The sequence below is a fragment of the Vitis riparia genome, chromosome 18 (genome assembly GCF_004353265.1).
Source record: "Vitis riparia cultivar Riparia Gloire de Montpellier isolate 1030 chromosome 18, EGFV_Vit.rip_1.0, whole genome shotgun sequence".
Lineage (NCBI taxonomy): Eukaryota > Viridiplantae > Streptophyta > Magnoliopsida > Vitales > Vitaceae > Vitis > Vitis riparia.
Window position 1 is genome coordinate 34,378,451 of NC_048448.1, and position 19,888 is coordinate 34,398,338.

The following is a 19,888-nucleotide window of genomic DNA, read 5'->3' on the forward strand; positions in this document are numbered from 1 at the left end:
ATTATTTTGGTCATATTGAAGATGTGTTTTTATTTTTAATTTATTTTCCAGGTGGGTTGTTTGATATGATTATTATTGATTTCCATTGAAAAGGTTTGCACTTTAGTTTTGTTGTTAAGACTTTTTGACATGGTTGAAGAAAAAATGTTCTCAGTTGTTTCATACTTGTTTGGGACCACTTTGTTTGTGTATTTATGAACATATTTGGATTTTCATTGAAAATTGAAATCCCCTTTGTACGAGACCACTTTGTCTTTTATTATGAATTTGTTAAAGAGTTAAGATCACTATATTTTTGTTATGAATTTGTTACCTTTTTGTATAAGTATTATTTTGGTATGATGAGTTGAATGCCTAGTAGTTTGAAGGTTGTGTAAAATAACCATTACTTCAGTTATAAAGTATAAGTACAATATAAATACAATATAGTTACAATGAAAAACATTAACATTACGATATATTACAATATACCAAAATGACAAAATATTGAATTGTTTTTTACTGAATTGTCATTTTTAGGCTATCATGTTGTATTCCTATCATAAAGCATCCTTGCAAGCCAAAATTATAAAAAGACAACAAAAATACACTATTGTAATTTCAATACATGAAATTGTTGATGATAATCCAATGATGGATAAAAAAAATCTATAAAATTAATTTTTTTTATATATAAAAATATAGAGGCATAATAAAAATACACTATAATTACAATACAAATACAATAACATTACAATACATTACGATAAGGTAAAATTTTCAAAATTTCAAATTTCTTATGAAACTGGGCAATTGTGGGTTCTTTGGCATATCCCTAACATGTCTAATATACAAAAAATATTGTTATTTATTATATAAAATATGTCTCAATTGATTATAATTTTCATTTATTTATTTTGTATTTGTTGTAAAATTTTCCTTGATTGTAATATTGTGAAATAGATTGATTTGATTATCGGTGAAAGAAGACGTACTTCTGAATTGGTAAATGGACTTGGAAAATTCCATTTATAGCTACCTTCATGAAGAAGGGGAGATTGTACCTAAGGAGAATAAACAAATACAATACAAGGGTGGGCAACAAAAAGGCATATACATTGGACAAGGGATGTCATATGCTGATTTTGTTTCAAAGGCATGTGAACGGCTGGATATTAATTCAAATGGATATACATTTCATTACACCCTTGAGTTTGATCCAGCTGCACTTCAACAGTTGGATGATGATGAGGACATGCATATGATGTTATCTCATAGGTATGATTATGCTCGTATTTATGTATTAGAACGGACTCGAAGAGTAGAAGTTGAAGGAGGTATAGTCAATGTGCAAAATGATTATTGCTAAGTGATATATCTTGTATTAGTTGTCATTAATTCCATGATGCAAGGTGCTTATAATATTAATTAATTGAGTGTGCTATAAAATGCAGTCATAATAGTACGGAGGAGACACACAATTCAGTTGCATCATGTCAAGCAAACAATGAGTCTAATTTATGACTTTCTCAAGGCTTCATGTCCAGATGTGCAGAAACTGAAGGTAGGCCACATGATTTAAGTCTTTGTCCTCAACCTATTATTGGGAGTAGGCATAGTTTTCCTAATGCAGATGAATTTAGAAATGCATTATATACGATGTCATTAGTTGGTAGATTTCAATACAAAATAAAAAAGAACTCTCCAAAGCGAATATCTGTGTGTTGTTTAGTGGATGGGTGCCCTTGGAGAATAACTGCTAATTCAGTACGCACAACCAAAATTTTGAAGGTTAACATTTTCATTGATGTACACAATCATTGTGCAGATGTTGAGTGTTCAAGCTAACCTTCAATGCGGGGAAGGAAAGGTGCTCGTGTCATAGAGCAAGTAATAAGGGCAACCCTTCAGTATTTGCCCCGTCAAATTTGCAAAGATTTCAGGAGTTGGTATGGTGTTTCATTGAGTTATAAGCAAGCTTGGACATACAAAGAAATAACAAAGGAGAAAATATATGGTCTTCCAGAAAACTCATATATGTTGTTGCCATGGTTATGTCAGAGATTGGTAGGCATTAATCCAGGGACGATTGCTGAATGTACCAGACAAGATGGGCCTTTTTGACAATTGTTCATTGCACATTCTTTTTCAATTCAAGGGTTTTTAATGGGTTGTCAACCTGTTATTGCAATTGACTCAACTCATTTGAGTGGACCGTATAGGGGCTCCTTATTTTCTGCAACAACTTATGATGTTGATGATGGAATGTTCCCAATTGCATTTGGTGTTGTAAGTTCAGAAAACTATGAGGATTGGCTATGGTTTTTGCAGAAATTGAAGGGCATACTTCAAGATAAAGAGATAGTCATAATATCATATAGGCATCAAGCAATCCTTCGTAGTGTTTCTCAATTTTTTGGAGTAGAAAATCATGCATATTGCTATCGTCATGTGAAAGACAATTTTAGTAGCTATGTGACGAAACATAGTATGAAAGGGAAAAAATGTAAAGTGGATGCATTGTTGCTACTTGATAGTGTTGCGTATGCTAGGTTGGATGATGATTATGTTGTAGCCATGGAAAAATTAAAGACATATAACAGTGACCTAGCAAAGTGGGTTGAAGAGAACCGTCCACAACATTGGGCAATGTCAAAGTTTGCCAAAAAATGATGGGATAAGATGACAACTAATCTTGCTGAATCATTCAATGCTTGGCTGAAGGAGGAACGTCATTACACAATTTTCAACTTAGTAATGACACATATGGATAAGTTTGCTCATCTAGCATGTGATCATATGGGTACTACAAAAAATTAGAAAGCTCCAATTGGCCCAAAGACCGAGGAAAAGTTGTTGGAAAACATTATAAAGAGTCGGTCATTTCCTGTATATCCCTATGTTGGTGGTGTGTTTAAGGTATTCAATATGAAAGTATATGTAGACATGAATTTCAGAGAGCGTACATGTACTTGTAAGGCTTGGCAAATGGTCGGAATACCTTGTGAGCATGCATGTGTAGCAATACGCTAGATGAAATAGGATGTTTATGAATATGTTGACTCATATTTCAAGCTTCCAATGCAAGAGTTGATATATTCTGGACACTTCAATTCAATTCCAAATCACAATATGCCTACAGTTGATGCTGATGGATGTGTTCGTGATGCTCAAGGTCACTTATATCCTTCACTAAAACCTCTATGCTCAAAACGACCACTTGGAAGGCCTCGACATCGTCGAATAAAGTCTCAATTTAGTTAAAAAAAAAAGGCTTACCTTCTGTTTGCGATGTCAAGTTGCAGGCCATAATTGAGCTTCATGCAAAAATCCATTACCCATTCCATGATTCTAGAGTTATGCTTGTATGGTGGCATGCTACTTTTTATCTTATTTTGATAGTGATGATATGTGTGGTTTATGAAATTAGAATCTGTAAGAATTTGTTTTGGAACTTACTTATTTACTTGATTGTCATGACAAAGATGTTTGTATTACATATGCCACTATTTTAGACTTATGATCTTATCATTGTTTATGGTGGTTTGTAACCATGTTTTTAATGTTATTTTGAAGATCATTATTGACTTTGTACATGTTCATTACATTTGTTTAACTTGTTTTCCATTGAAATACAAGTTACATCATGACATCTTCAAGTGTTTCATTTAGAAATATAAGAAGTAATACTAAAAATGGTGAATATCTACTTTATCATAATTGTATGTGTAAATGTTCACCAAGACAGAGGACAATTGTTAGAATTTCTGAATCAAAGGATAACCCAAATAGGTTATATTATTGTTGTCAATATGCAAATACTAGATATGACTGTCATTTCTTTAAATGGGCATTCTCGGAAGGATTTGGTGATAGCAACACCTACCAAGAACCAGAAGAGGTTGTTCAAAGAAAAATGTATGGCGTGGATGAAGATTTTAAACATATTTTAACAAGAATTGAGTTCATGCAGAAAGTAATTTTAGTAGGACTACTTTTGTTTTTTGTTCTATGTTTGAAAATTGCTTAATCATACACTTACTTCATGTCTATTATGTTTTGGATTATATATGTAATGCTTAATTGCATTGTACTTTGATGTATTTGTATTTGGAGTTTTTTGTAATTGGTTATTTATCTCCATTATGTGGACTTGTGTTAGATTTTTAATTATAATAGTTCACAATTTTGCCTACATTTTTAATTACATTTAAAACATAAATTCACTAACATTACGATAAAAAAAACACTAACCGTATGATAAATTATAACATAAACTAACAATGCGATCTTTTGACTAAATAAAGTCCAATTTCTTGGGTTGATTACCAATTTGTTATATATAATGGTTCAATAATTTTTATTTTTATTTTTGTAACCTCAAATTAGAAATGTCTTCTTAACTTTGATAATGAGCTTTTGTATTTTTTTTTAAAAAAAATTGCAACAATCTGAAAACATTATAGAATAGAGTTGTTCATAAACTTATTTTCCTATAGAAATAAATTATACAAATATGTCAAATTAATTTTTTAATTTATAAAATTAAAATCTATTTCTTATTTTTCTATTTTTTTAATAATTTTTTTCGTTGAAATGAACTCATAATGGTAGCTTTTACCATGCAAAACTAGAGTGTAAAACCTTTTGTCATTTAGTTCTAAAGGCTTTGAAATACTTGAAATTACTCTCTTACAGGTTTCTTGAAAAGGTAATACATTTAATAGGCATCTTTTAAGTCACGGGTTGGCTTACATAATTTTATTGATGCATTGCCTTTCTAACTCCCAAAATCATTCTTGGGTTTTCACCAAGTTACTCCAATAGTTTGCAAAAGCGATGACTAAAAGGTCCCAGATCTGAACGTCACTATGATTTATAATCAACTCTTACAAGTTTTAACCTAGGTTGCCTATTAATTAAGACAAAGCACCAATGCCACTGCATGCAAGCATTTTGAGATAAATGAAACTGACAGATGTCTGCCTCCTCCTCTAGGCATTCCTAGTACAATAAAATGACAAAGAAAACCTATTCAGAGCAATAGTCCATTTGTTGTCTATGAAATCGATAGCGGCAAGTAGTGTTGTCAACCAAGCCAAAGCTGTCACTAGCGTGCTTAATACAGTTATCATGGCACCCTATTTCATCATTGACAGTGCAATGCCTACAACAATTCAGAGAAATCTGAAGATCACAAACAAATGATGTCATAACAATAATTATCAATAAACAGTAGCAGCTATGAGTTCCAAACAAATTAGTTGATGTAAGTCAATCTGTAAGTATCAGACTAGTAAATTTGGAAATGGAACTCCATCAGACTGTAAAAAAATTTCAACTACTATAAACCAAAAAAATTACAAAAAATAAGAAAATCGGAATATAACTTCCATTTCCAAACTATTGCTTGTATGAACTATTATCCATCGGCCAACCATAATTTCATAATGTGACTCCATCATGCTTACAATGTTATAGACCAAACAAACTCATAGAATGACTTTTCTCAACTTATATAATCTTAAATAAACCATCTTTCAGAAACAACATAGCCCAATTGTCTAATGAAACAACATCACTGATCCATAGCCTAGTAGACATTTTCCCTAACTTCATTTTCTGGAGACATTATCAGTTGTGTTAGGAGTTTTTCCCTGTACTGTATGACCTTGCCTTGTACAAAAGAGTATATAATATAACATTAACAAAAATTCACGATCATAAAAAATAAAAAATATTTTATTCAGCACAATATAATACATTTGCAATTGCACGAGAAAGTCCACCGTTACTCCATAATTGTGTAAACTTGATTACAAATATGCCACAATCCGTCCTGCAAATAGTAATTAAGGAAATTATAATTCAATTGGGCATCAAATTAGTAAATTTATAACCTGATTTGCTTTCCATAGTTAAAGAGGAATACAAATCTTGCAACTTACGAATTCAATTGTTGGACAACTTCTGGAACAATGAATTCAAATTCTGTCATGTCCACTGATGGTCTTTTTTCTTGAATCCCAATGACAGTTGACAAAACGTTCACCTTAACACAATATACAATTATAAATATGGACATCTTTAAAAAATAATGACAACAATTCACATAAGTAATTGGACTATAATTATATTTACCAGTTTCTTTATGAAGGCATCCATTTGTTTTTTCCTTCCGTCAATTAATGAATCCAACAACTCGATTCTTTTCGCATGAATATTCAAAATGATTAAATACCAGTGGTTTTTCCTGCATATTGGTATGAACAACTAAAAGGAACAAAAAAAAAAAAAAAAACAATGATTTTATCAAATTAGTTGTGTTCATGTATTTTCTGCACAATACTTAAAAATATCCAACTACAAAGTACTTTCATTAAACTAAATAAAACTTGTTCATATGTGCAGAACCGATTATTTTTGAAATATTTTCATAAATTGTCACACATGTATTTTGGAGATAAGGTACCCCTCTTGTTTTCCACATCAGACTGTAATAAAAAAAAAATACAAAACATACATTAGATTAAAACAAACTACGTAAAACAAGAAAACCAATCTATAATTCTTACAACATATCTTACCACAAAGTTTGGAGATAAGAAATGCTTCCTATTTTCTTTATCCATACCATTCAAAATTCGACAATGCATGGTTACAACCTTCATGTAAATTAATGAAAATTAGATATATAGTTTTAGTGTAATTTTATCCTAACTTCACATAACTAAATATGAATATCTTACTGTCAACCAATTTGTCGGGTCCCAAGCATTTGAAGTCAAACATTGTCAAGAAGAAATCGTACATGGAACATAATATTTGGCTACACATAAATAATTATGATGTTAGAAATTAAAACTAATTATTTCAATTGGCTCTCTTAATTGTATTTGTTTATACTAAATTAAGTTCAACCTTACCTTTCATCACGTGTATCGTCCAATGCATATGCCAAAACTTGCTTTGCTACAGATGAAGACGCTAAAAATTTGATTGACGGTTGTATCACGTATGGTGATTGTAGGGCAATAGCATGTCGACGAAGCCGATATGAACGTATTGGAGGATGTCCAGTCTGGTAAGGAATAATAGAATTCATCTGAACTTCATCCTCAACTATATGTATAGAAAATAAGAGAAAATAAAATTCATTAATGAAAATAACACGCACAGGAAAGACTAGCCATTATTATGTACTCATTATTATTTTGATATTAAAACATAAAGATGTAGAAAGTATACTGCTATGCTGCGCTGCTGGCTGTGAGGTCGATGGGCCTGCATTATCTTCACCATGAGCAAAACGATCATTCAATGGCGATCCATAAGCTAATTTCAGAATGCATAACAACCAAAATTAATTTTTCCAAAAAAAAAAATTATAAAACATTTGCAATTAAATTAAAAGTAATACAAAATTATAATGACTAGTGCTATAAAAATTGTACTACCATGTGGTGGTGATGGGAAAGAATCATTGATATTAGGTTGATTATGACTTCCGCTTTGATGAGAAGATCATGGGGTTTTATTTGTATTCTGCCGCTTTACTAGTTTATCAATTGCTCCTCTCATTGTTCGAAGCACTTGGTGAATCTGTCTCTCTGCTGCATTATATTCTGCTATAATTTCCTACAAAATGGTACAAAGTGTAAAAGATGTATATTATTATGCATAACATGTTTGGTTTTCTCTTTAAATAAAATAATAGATGTAAAAGGTTTTCACATCAGTAGTCTCTTCTTCAACTTCATTTACTGGATTAATAGGGTCTTTATGCGCATCTTCCCCCCTTTCATCTTCTTGAACCTACAATAATAATAATAAAAAAAGAATATATAATTTAAAAAAAATTATTTTTCAAAAATGAAAATAAAAGAAAATGTTGAAAGAAAATTTTGTCCCTTACATCAGCTAGTCCAAAGTCACCGTAATCCTGCAACTCTACATGCATCATTTTCTTCATCAAGTCATCAATCCACGCTGCACATATTGGGATGGTACGTGGCACCAACATGGTTGGAATGTAGAATTTATTTTCATAAAAAAACTGATACACAAATATTCCACACATCAATACGTTATTTAGAAAAGACTTGTTAAAACATAGAAAATGATATGAAAACCTTCAACATTTAATAAAAAAAAAGTATCTACCTGTAAAAAAAATAAGGCAACCTGTAAACCATGAGCCTTTACCCAATCGAAAATGTCTAATTCTAGCAACCAATGTGTCAAGTACAAATTGGCCCCAATTAACATTGATGTCAAAGTCTCCAGCAAGCAAAGTACACCACAACTCATGACTACCATCCAACTTTGATGTTGGAGCAAGTAATGTAGCACATGAGAAGAAGATAAACAATTTTTTGAACTCGCTCATGTCTTCCATTGAAATCAGCCCATCTCTAAGATCTGATAGGTTTTCCATCTTATTATTCCTATTGGTAGGTGAAAGTAGGAGCCTCCTACCAATATATGGAATACCCGAAATTTTACCTACATCAGAACAAGTTATTGGAAATTGCCTTTCTTGTCCTATGTCTAACCTACAGTGGACTGTATTGAAATGAGTTATTATCTATCTACATAAGCTATGCCGTATCTCTGTGGAAGAGAGCTAAAGTAATCCACCAAAGCCAATATGTTGAATTTTACTCTTCTTTTCATCACTTAGATCATCAAGTAGATGTCTAAGTTTTTTGCTGGAGCATCGACTATTTATTTTGACCTCTTGTAGAAGTAAATAAATGATATTATAAAATAAAAATTAATACAGTAAAATTAAACAACAATGTCAAACATTAATATAATCCAAATAATACTAATTAAAAGAATGTTCAAACCTGGTTGTATTGTATTGTTTTTTACCTTTTATCCATGTATTATACTCCACACTGCACTATAGAATTTATATCAAATAATCAATTGTCATAATTAAATGTATAATGAATCAAGTAATGTTGTAATATGTTGTACTTCTAGTGCAATTGTATTGTAAATGTAGGACATTTGTGTTGCACCCTTATTTATTTTGGTTTAACTACTATTAGTGATCCCAAATATAGTTACTTATTTTGGTTTAACTACTAAAAACACACTAAGCCATTGTATTAGTGGATAAAAATTTAAGTTGTTTGATGGTAATCCAATATGTACACATTGTTAATGCTCATCATGGCTAACCTTTTAAACCATATATAATTTATACAAACTAGGTACAACATAAATGCATTACACTTACAATGCAAATACACTAACGTTACAATATATTACAATATAATTTAATTTATTATGTTTAGTTTTTCATATGCTATGTCCCTTGGCCATCCAATATGGTGTCTGACAGCTCCCAAGAATATATATTAAATTCGAAAGAATTGAAATGCAGAAAAATAGATGATATTTTGTTTGCATTAAAAAATGATGTCCAATATTCCCTAAGACAATATTGGAAACACAATCCTTAAGAAATAATACAAATTACATAAAACATCTAAAATATAACATATATGAGAAACTAATACTAAAAACTAGAAATAAAATTAAGATTCTAAGTTATTTTTTTCATTCTTTTCTTTCATTTTTCATTTACCACCTACAACAAATAATGAAAATAACTACAACAACTTCAATAAGAGGTCAGATTGGTTTTCCCCAAATAACCAATTTAAACAACGCAATCAAACTTCATTCATACTCTATCTTTGCATTTCTCTTGCAAATCGAAGAACATAACACTGCAATAATCCAGTTGTTCAGTGAATAGGTACCCCATATAAACCCTAGAAACTAAAATCGTACGATGAAAAAATTTAAATGAACCCTAAAAACTAAAATCATATGATGAAAAAATTTAAATGAACCCTACAAACTAAAATCTAAGATTTCTCATATTTAACTGAAATAAAAAAAATCACCTCTTTCAGATACGATGAAAAAAAAATGCGTTGAAAAACCCTAGAAACTAAAATCTAAGATTTCTCATATTTAAATAAATAAAAAAATCACCTCTTTCAGATACGATGAAAAAAAAAATGCGGTTGAAAAACCCTAGAAACTAAAATCTAAGATTTATCATATTTAAATAAATAAATAAATCACCTCTTTCAGATACGATGAAAAAAAATGCGGTTGAAGAACCCTAAAAACTAAAATCTAAGATTTCTCATATTTAAATAAATAAAAAAAATCATGAAAAAAATTTAAAAAAAAAAAAAATAAAATAAATAAAAAATCACTCTTTCAGATATGATGAAAAAAAAATGCGGTTGAAGAACCCTAGAAACTAAAATCTAAGATTTCTCATATTTAAATAAATAAAAAAATCACCTATTTCAGATACGATGAAAAAAAAAATGCGGTTGAAGAACCCTAGAAACTAAAATCTAAGATTTCTCATATTTAAATAAATAAATAAATCACCTCTTTCAAATACGATGAAAAAAAAATGCGGTTGAAGAACCCTAGAAACTAAAATCTAAGATTTCTCATATTTAAATAAATAAATAAATCACCTCTTTCAAATATGATGAAAAAAAAAATACGGTTGAAGAACCCTAGAAACTAAAATCTAAGATTTTTCATATTTAAATAAATAAATAAATCACCTCTTTCAAATACGATGAAAAAAAAATGCGGTTGAAGAACCCTGGAAACCAAAATCTAAGATTTCTCATATTTAAATAAATAAAAAATCACCTCTTTCAGATACGATGAAAAAAAATGTGGTTCAAGACGTCGTCGAAGCCACAATATTCAAAATGGAGACACGTTAACAATAATGCAAAATGGAAGTCTTCAACGGAGTCACCACTGGAACAATGGAACTATACACGCCTACACGAAATTCAGTATCTCTCACAATATCATACCACCGTGAAAACACCCAAATCATGCGAAAGAGAAGCCTTGACGAGAAGGATGCGAAAGGGAAGGTTTCAAAGGGAAGGCATTAGAACGACAGTCTTCTCCTTTTTTTTTTTCAATTCTTTTATTCTTTAAAAATTATAATTTTAGAATTTAATTGAGGGTAAATTGGTCTAATAAAAATGTTAGGCCTTCAGAAGAATTATCAAATCTACCCACCCTTCTCGGTAATTTTTTTCCCCAGCCTACCCTTAAGGGTAATTCTCCCTTTTGGTAACAATGAATAGGGAAAAAGTAAAAAAAAAACTATTTACTTTGATTGAGAAGACAATTTTTTTAGATGGAGCTATGAATGTGGAACTATGCCATGAATAGTTTAATGCTAATGCTAAAGAAGTTTCTTAGGGATGGCAATGGGGCGGGTTTTTTCGGGTACCCGCCCCGCCCCTAATGGGACAGGGTTTAATTTTAATAAACGAGCTTGGGACGGGTATTGGATTTTTTTTTAAACCCGGGGTGGGTTCGGGTTTTGCCCCATCCCGTCCCGCCCCGCCCCGATTATATATAAAATTAATTTTAAATTTTAATTTAATTTAAATTTTAAAATTAATTTAATTTTAAATTTTATTTTACTATTTTTAATATATAGATAATAATAAATTTTTTTAATAAAATAAGTTATAAAAAATATAATAATTTTATTATTTATAAAATATATTTATTTTAATGTAATTAAAAATTTTAAAAGTATTTTTTTTATAAAAAAAAAAGTTAAACGAGTCGGGCAAGTATGGGAAATTCTCATACCCGCCCCGCCCCGTTTAATTTTTTAAACGGGACGGGGATGAGAATTGTTTTTAATAAACGGGGCGGGGTTGGGATGGGGGCGACCCGTCCCGAACTCGCCCCGTTGCCATTCCTAAAGTTGCTAGAGTATAACACAACAAGGTGTTGGTATTAGATGAAAAGCACTAAGGCATGATGATTAAGACTTTGTTTTCAGCTAAGAGTACTGATTTATACGAGAACAAGATTAATTGTAAAAGGAATGAAATCATAAAGATAGTTTCTCAAGTCAAGTTTGATAAGAGTTTGAACTTAATACATGTTCACTCTCATTGATTGTCAGCAATGACACCCCACGTATAAGGGGTGGAAAGGTGGATATCAAGGAGAGATATCCTTACACGTGAATTGAGGGAATTTGAGGTAAGGTGGAGACTATTATATAATCTTAACTCAAATTATTTATTTTTTATTTTTGAGGAAGTCAATATTTTTTGGAAAGTCAATATTATAGATCAGAAGAGTTATGAGAGATAGTTAAAGAGCGTATTGGGTTTTGGATACAAAGAGATGGAAAGAGGTTATGAAAGCTTGAGTGTATATTTTTTAAGCTTGCTAGTGAATTTGATCTCCCTCTCCTATGGACATAGACAATTACGATAAATCACATAAATCTTTCGTCTTCTCTATTTCACTTTATTTTCTTACAATGTTTGAATGTTGTATTTTCCTCAATACTACCAAATAATAGTTGATCTGATGTTACTTTTAAGCCAAGTTTGTGATGAGTAGGGTTTCCAAGGATGCATATATCTAAGGGTCTTTCCCTTGGTTTTCTTTTTAAAAATTATCACTCTGCAAGTGATTTCCCTTCAAGCCTGAATCCAAGAAATGGAAGCAGCAAAAATAGTGAAAAGACCACTTCTTGAAGCTGAAAACCAAATGAAACTCAACTCCAAGCTTTATAATACTGCCTGCAATCACCTCAGGGGATGTAAATTAGCACATGAATTCGTCTTGAAAGTGAAACAGAAATGGCTACCATTTGCCATTAAGAAGATAACTTGCTACAGAGAAACTAGGATACTTCCATTACCTAGCAAACACCCCAAATCAATATTCCTTAGGCTAATCACTCAAGAAGATGGCAGTTGGGTTTCCTGGAGAAGGCGGATTCTGGTTTAGTAGTGAGGCATACTGCCCAGCTTTCTGAATAGCCTCAGGGTCTGCAGCAGACAGAACTTTAACCTCCTCTAGACCAAGCTGCCTCTTGATCAACTCCAAGTTCTCCTCCAGGACCTCCACTTCTCCGAAGGGTAGCTTCAGATCCAAGGCCTGAACCCCAACAGCAATGGCCTCATCCTTCTTGAACCTCAGGAAAGACATACACAGCTTCTGGGTCTCCTTAAAGTTTCCTTCCTGCCCAATTTCACTCTGCTGCAATGCCTCCAAGATCTCTTGGTCTGGTGCAAAACTGCTTGTTTCTGTGTTGAACTTGCTTTGTAGTATTTTCAAGCATTCTGCTTTCCATCCGTCGTATTGCTCGGCCACATATATTAGTCCAACAGTTGGTCTGTTTTCTGCACTAGAGGAGATGCTTTTGTCGGCCCTTTTTGGGCCTGAAACTTGTTTTTGGAGCAGCTTCCTCATTGAGACAATTGAGTCCTGCAGATACTTGTTGGCAAGCTTGAGAGTGAGGTCAGGTGTGTCAGCTTCAGGCCATCCTGCTTTTACAACAAACCCTTCATTCCTCAGAAGCTCCTTCCAAACATATTCAGCAAAATGAGGGCAGATTGGAGTCATAAGACGAGTTTGAACATCCATAAACCGCCATAACAGATCACGATTCATGCCCCCCATACCACAAGAAAATCTATACTCATCCCTGGCAGCTTGGAGATCATAAAACCCAGTCTTGAGAGCTTCCCTGAACATGAACTCACTGTAGTTCTTCTCAGTCATTTTGACTTCAATGTTGATCTCATTGGCAAACACGCGATCAGCATAAGTAGAAGAGGGCCCCTTTCTGAAAGATGACTCCCCCTCTATAACCTCCTGCATCCATGATATCTCTTTTGTGAGGCGTAAGATTGCAGCATTTGCCGTCTCAAAGACAAAGTTGGCATCATCCATTCCATCTCCAGCATCAGCAAGGGAGAATCGTGTGGCGTCAGCAGAGAATTCCTGGATAGCTTGCCGTATTGTCATGAAGTTTCCGGTGGACTTGGACATTTTCTCAGAATTCAGCATAATGTGCCCATTGCATCTGAATCCCCTAGGCCAGTGATGCTTGGCTAGGATTGCTGTGTGGTTGTATATACAAAAAGTGAGATGATTCTGAATCAGGTCTTTGCCAGAAGTCCTGACATCAAATGGATACCAGTATTCAAACTCCTGCTTCATCTTCCTCAGAACACTGGGGCAAATATCAGATGATTTGGGGAATGGGCTGCCACAAAACACAAAGTCCCAAGCCTCATCTGTCATTTGCTCTGGTTTAACCGAAGAAGTATCAGAACCATACAAGTTCCCTTTCTGTAACAGATGAGATATGGTATAGTATATCATGTATAGAGTCGAATCAGATAAGGACTCGACGAGGAAGTCTTCATCCCATGGAAGACGAGTCCCAAGCCCAAAGGAACGGGAACAAGCCCACTGATTCAGCCAGCTCAATGTGTGCTCAAAACCATGCCGCACCTCATTGGAGTACAGATTCATGCTGGCCAAGCACTCCTCTGCCTTCTGCTTCCATTCAGGCTCCCCATAGGTGATATACCACTGATCAGTCAGAGCCACCACACACTCATCCCCTGATCTTGAGATGACCTTCTTCTCTGGCTCGCTGTATACAACAGCTTGACCGAGCTCCAGAAGCTTGCTCCTGATCAGATTCTTAGCTTCCTGGACTCTCATTCCTGCATATTCTCCAACAATCATAGTTCCCTCATAGAATCCTCCCCTGTAAATCAGTTTCTTGGCCTCAGCAAGCTTCTCTTTCTCATTCTGGCTCTGAATACCATAATCTTTGCAGATTTTCTCAGCTGACTTATCTCCAAATTCTGGGGTATTGATAATTGGAATGACCTCAAATGGCAAGACCCACTCGTCCTTTACACCAAACTTAGCTCTGAAAACTGGCTTTGTTTTCAAATCATGGAGAGCCATGAAATCGTCGGGTGAATCACTTGGCACGCTTGTCACAATTCCAGTACCTTTGTCAATGAGAATCGAAAGCATGGGGAGAGCATATATGATCTCATTGAATGCTAATGGGGACTTGAGGGGCAAACCGATTAAATCATAGCCGGTTAGCTCAGCCAAACAACTAGGCTTTTCTGGAACACGCGACAGTTTCTGATATGCAAGATTAAGAGCTGCCCTCTCAGATAAAATGAACACATCAGTATCATTAATCTCAAAGGCTCCATATTTCCCATCTGGCAACACCCACGCGTTTGTTTGTCCATACATTGTCTCAGGCCTCAATGTTGCAGCAGCAAGAAACACCTTCCTCCCTTCCAGAGCTCTCAACTTTGGGGGAAATGGTGGGATTACCTCCATTTTTACAAGAGTGTACTCTTGAGGCAAAACGCCTTCACCAGAAGCTCGGTCATGATCAGCACACGGCTGGCCGTCTAAAGGAGAGTAGATAGTGTATCTCAAGTCCTTAACAATCTTCCCCATCTTCTTCAGCTTCCTCATCTGCCACCTGACAAATGAGTCATAGAAGGGGTTCACTTCTGTGGTGATAAAGGACCGTCTCCAGTCGCAGCCCAAGCCAAAAGCCTTGAGGTCTTCCATGGCCAGAGGGGGGAAATAGATTAGCCAGTGATATGGATCCTGGAACTTAGAAATCTCAGCATCAGAGAGGCCATAACTCCGCATAATCTCCCACTGAAACTTGGTGCTGCTCGCCTTTGCTGCTGCTTTGGACTTCTTGCCTTTGAACTTTTCTGCCACACCCTGGTTTTCCCCAACTTCTTCCCCCAGTTCCAGGTCTGGGTCACTGATTTGGTCCTCTGGGGTGGAAGGGAAGATGGGTGGATCACCAAACAATTGGATTTCCCGGGATAGTTTATCAGCAGAGGCCTTGACTGGCATCCCAGTACAGTGGAAAGCGAAAGGCAAGAGGACATTGGCGCCTCTCAGTCGGTGATATGCTGAAGCAAACTCCAATTTTGAAAGGGAAAATGCATGACCAAGGTGCAGGTAGCCATTCATGTAAGGATATGGGAAATTCCCAAAGAACCTTTCACCCGGTTTAGGAGGCGTTTCGAGAGAATCAGCCCTGAAAATCTCTTTTTCTCCCCACCATGTTTGAACCTGAGCCTCTATTTCCAGCAGCCGGTCTCTCCTGGCAAAGCTCTTCCCACCTTCAGTGTTTGAAACCATCTCCTTACTGGAAAGTCAGACAGAAAAGTGATGAATTCATAGAAGAAATGAGTCATTTGAGAGCAACAAAGGGAACCAACTTCTGTGCCATATAAATTGGAAATAAAGCATCAAATCTCAATGTTTTCTGTATCCTTCCCCATGTAATTCACTAGAAAATTTTTCCTTTCAACCAAACAGGATACAATAAATTGTTTTTCTGGTCATTCAACCATCAATCTCATTGAATACATCATAGGGACCCAACAGGATTGCTGGCCAAAATTCACTGAAAATTTTACAATTCAATCTAATACAGATTTGCAAATAAGAACCATGTTCAAGTACAAAATTCAACATAATCCACACTTCAACCAAGAAAATTTTGATTATGTAAATGGGCAGTAAGGCATAAAATTTTAATGCTTTCGATTACACCCTTTTGATGATAAAGACAACCACAAGTTTTTCTAAGCAACCAAACAGATACCAATTATAAATTGATTTTTCAACTACACAGGCATCAATCTCAATGAAGGGAAAAAAATTTAAAAAAATAAATAAAACCTATGAAATGTGCATGAACGCATCATCTTCTTGTTTGACTAGTTTCTTAACTTCAAAAACTAGTTCTGTTATCAACCCAGAAGAAGAAATATAAAGAGAATGAATACAGATGGAAAGTATCCTCTGTTCTCTGCTTGGTTTCTGAGAAAACTGAGGAAAAGATGAAACTTGAAGTACAAAAACGTCTACTGTATGGTTGAAATGAAAAAAGAAAACCTCAACCAGCTGGAGCCAAAATACAGCAAAAAAAATATAGATGAAGACAAGATTTTAAATTTTTTCTTTCTTCTCCTCCACTTTCTCTTCAACCAAACAGATTATCAAAGCAATAAGACACAAAGGTTACAGCATAAAAACTGAAGTACTTGGAGTCAGAGCTCGAATTCTAATAATAATAAAAATAACAATAATAGCAGTGAAAATTTACCTGAAACTCAATTGCAATCCAGAAAATGAATTACTCAGAAAATTTTCTGCTTGAATGAGAGGTCATTCTCACTCTTTATATGCAGAGAATACTGGGTTTGTGCTTCTCTTTCATTGATTCTCAGGGCAGTTATTCTGCTAGTGTTGAGAAGAGAATCTTAGACAGTGCACAGGCTGATATTGGAAGTTTCTTTCTTTTCTTTTTTTTTCTTTTTTTTTTTTTATTAATTTTATATTTCATTTTCATTTTCATTTTTTTTATAAACTAAGTTTTTATTTTCCACTTGAAAAAAGAAAAATTAAATTTTGAATAGAGTTAAGAGCTTTGGAAGGAGGATGTGAAGAAGATGAAGAAGATGATATTTTAGTCATTTCATTGTAAATTTTATTTTAAAATGAAATGAATGAATACATATAATAATGTTTATATTTGCATTCATCAAATATCTTCAAACCTTTACTTTGATTAATATTTTTTGAGACAAAAATAATTTTCATTGAAATAACCAAATTATCGTAAGAGTGCCTAAAATTATACTTATGAGGCATTATTTATATTTCAAATTTATTGATCTTTTAATAAAAGAACATCAGAAAGTGTAATCTCAATAAGTGGTACATGGTCATGGATTCGAATCTTGCTATGATACTAGTTATTGTGAGACGGTCAATACTCCGAGATTTGGATCCTATGAAGAGTTCTAAGGTTTTGATCATGGAAAGTTCCTCGATTATCAAAAAAAGAAAAAAAAATCAATAATTATTCTAAGTAATTTTTAGGTAAATATCTTATAAAAATATTTGAAAAATTCATATGGTTAGAGTGATTATAGAATTAAAGTGGATATATATGAATGAACAAAATAATTCATTAATGTTAAATCACATCATTTTTAAAACCATTTTACTTGGTCTACTACAACAATTAGATATTTATTATAAGTTTAATAATCAATAAGATATATGATACTTTAGTTGATTTGACTTTGAGTGGGCTAAGAATACCAAGATGATAAGGGACAAGATTTTTAATTTGAAAAAAAAAAAGTTATGCTAAATGCTAGTAAATGCATATGGATTTTGGAAAATATTAAAGAAGGAGAAATAAAATATGAAAAAAATTTAATTTGTTATAGAAAATAAGAGAAAAAAATGAAATATAATTAAATTATGTAAAAGATTAATAAAAGTTTAAAATATTGAATTTTTATGTAGAAGAAGGATTAGTAAAAAAGAATTTTCAAACTGAAAATTATTACACTTGAATATATTTTTTATTTTTTATCTTTCGTTATCGTATACGTATGTTCAAATTACATGCAATTAACAATGTGGTTAACAATGTTCATATTTGAAGTGTTTTAATGAATGTGTGTGTGTTTTTTTTCAGTATTTTAGGAGAATCATCTATCAAGTAATTCTCTTAAAAGTACTATAAATAATTTTTTAATTTTAAAAACATATTATTTAAATTAAACCAAAAATTTTATTTTTTTTAAAATATATTTTTTATACTAGAAGTTTATAAAATCATAATCCTTAAATATCTTCCTCAATTTTATGGTATCTCTCCCACATGCGGATACAAGGCCACACATAAAAAAAAAAGGTGTATAAGATATATGATATACATATTGAGTTTAAATCCTTAAATTAATTTTTTAGAAAAATTGATAGTTAAACATTAACTACCCCATTTGAAAATTAAGAATCCCTTATAAATATAAATGTACAATATTTTTATAATTAAATATCATTAAATAGGTAAAGTTATTTATTCATGGTTCATTAATCGGATCAATAATTGAACTATGATTAAATTAGTGATGTTATAAATATATCATTTGTATATTATTAATATTATAAGAAAATAAAAATTATAAATTCTACCACAATTTCAATGGCATCACCTCTTGATTTTTTCACTTTTTTTTTTTTTAATTTGTAAAAGTTGCCAAATTAGAAATATAAATTTTAAAATAAAAAAATTTAAAATAACAAATTTTAGAAATCAAAGTTTTAAAAATTAGAAACTTAAAATGATGGAAATAAATTAGAAACTTAAATTGTTAAGGAAAAACGAGATTCATTAAGAGGAAATAGGAATTTTTTAGGAAACAAAGGAAAATATATTTTTAGGAAATAAGAAAAGAGAATTTTTTTTAAGGTCTCTATCTCTAGCTTGGTAGGAGAGGAGACACCCTTTTCTCCCTTCCTTTTTATCTGCCTCCTTTTCTTTTCCTTCTCTTGGAACTTCTCTGAAAAACTATGGTCATCTCCACACTCACCTGCACTGTCACTGACCACTGCAGCGTGTAGGCAGTTATTGGGTCACTTCTCTGCACCTACTCATATTACTAGTCTCACCTCTCCTCTACCACGCAGCACCACACTCCATCTCCATTGTTGTGAGGGCTTTTGAGAGGTGAAAGGAAAGGGGCCTTTTATACCAAGACTAAAACAACGTCATTTTGCTACAAAATGACATCGTTTTGGAAAGAAAAAATAAATCTGCTAGTTCTTTAACAACCATCTAGCTCACCCAATTCACGGGTTCAATAGTTGATTATGATGATTCTAGGCCGGTTCAACCGGTTCAAAAAGGTTATACCAGATCGATCAATTCAGTCCGATTTTTAAAACATTGTAAATATATTTTTTAATTTGTCTTGACATAATAAACTTAATATATATATATATATATATATAAAAGGTAATATCTGAAAGAATAATTTTTTTTGGGATCATTTTAATTATGAAATGGCATATATTTTTCAATTATTTACTAAAGCTATATTTGATTGCAATTTTTAAATTTTACAATTTTTTATAAAATATGATAATAAAAAAATATTAATTAAGAGTATTTTTTTATATTCAA

At 32.6% G+C, this 19,888-nt stretch overlaps 1 protein-coding gene across 1 annotated transcript; it reads right to left on the reverse strand.

Moving 5' to 3' along the window:
• Positions 1-12,585: 12,585 nt before the first annotated feature.
• On the reverse strand, positions 12,586-17,088 carry LOC117906368 (leucine--tRNA ligase, cytoplasmic-like). The gene is made up of 2 exons (XM_034819361.1): positions 17,009-17,088; positions 12,586-16,042 (listed from the first exon to the last, which is right to left on the reverse strand). Exon 2 carries the CDS (start codon positions 16,033-16,035, stop codon positions 12,769-12,771), a length of 3,267 nt encoding a protein of 1,088 aa, XP_034675252.1. The 5' UTR covers positions 16,036-16,042; positions 17,009-17,088; the 3' UTR covers positions 12,586-12,768.
• Positions 17,089-19,888: the final 2,800 nt, after the last annotated feature.

Bases quoted from the DNA above. Each gene is read 5' to 3' on its own strand.
- LOC117906368 (XM_034819361.1), bottom strand. From the start codon at position 16,035: ATGGTTTCAAACACTGAAGGTGGGAAGAGCTTTGCCAGGAGAGACCGG.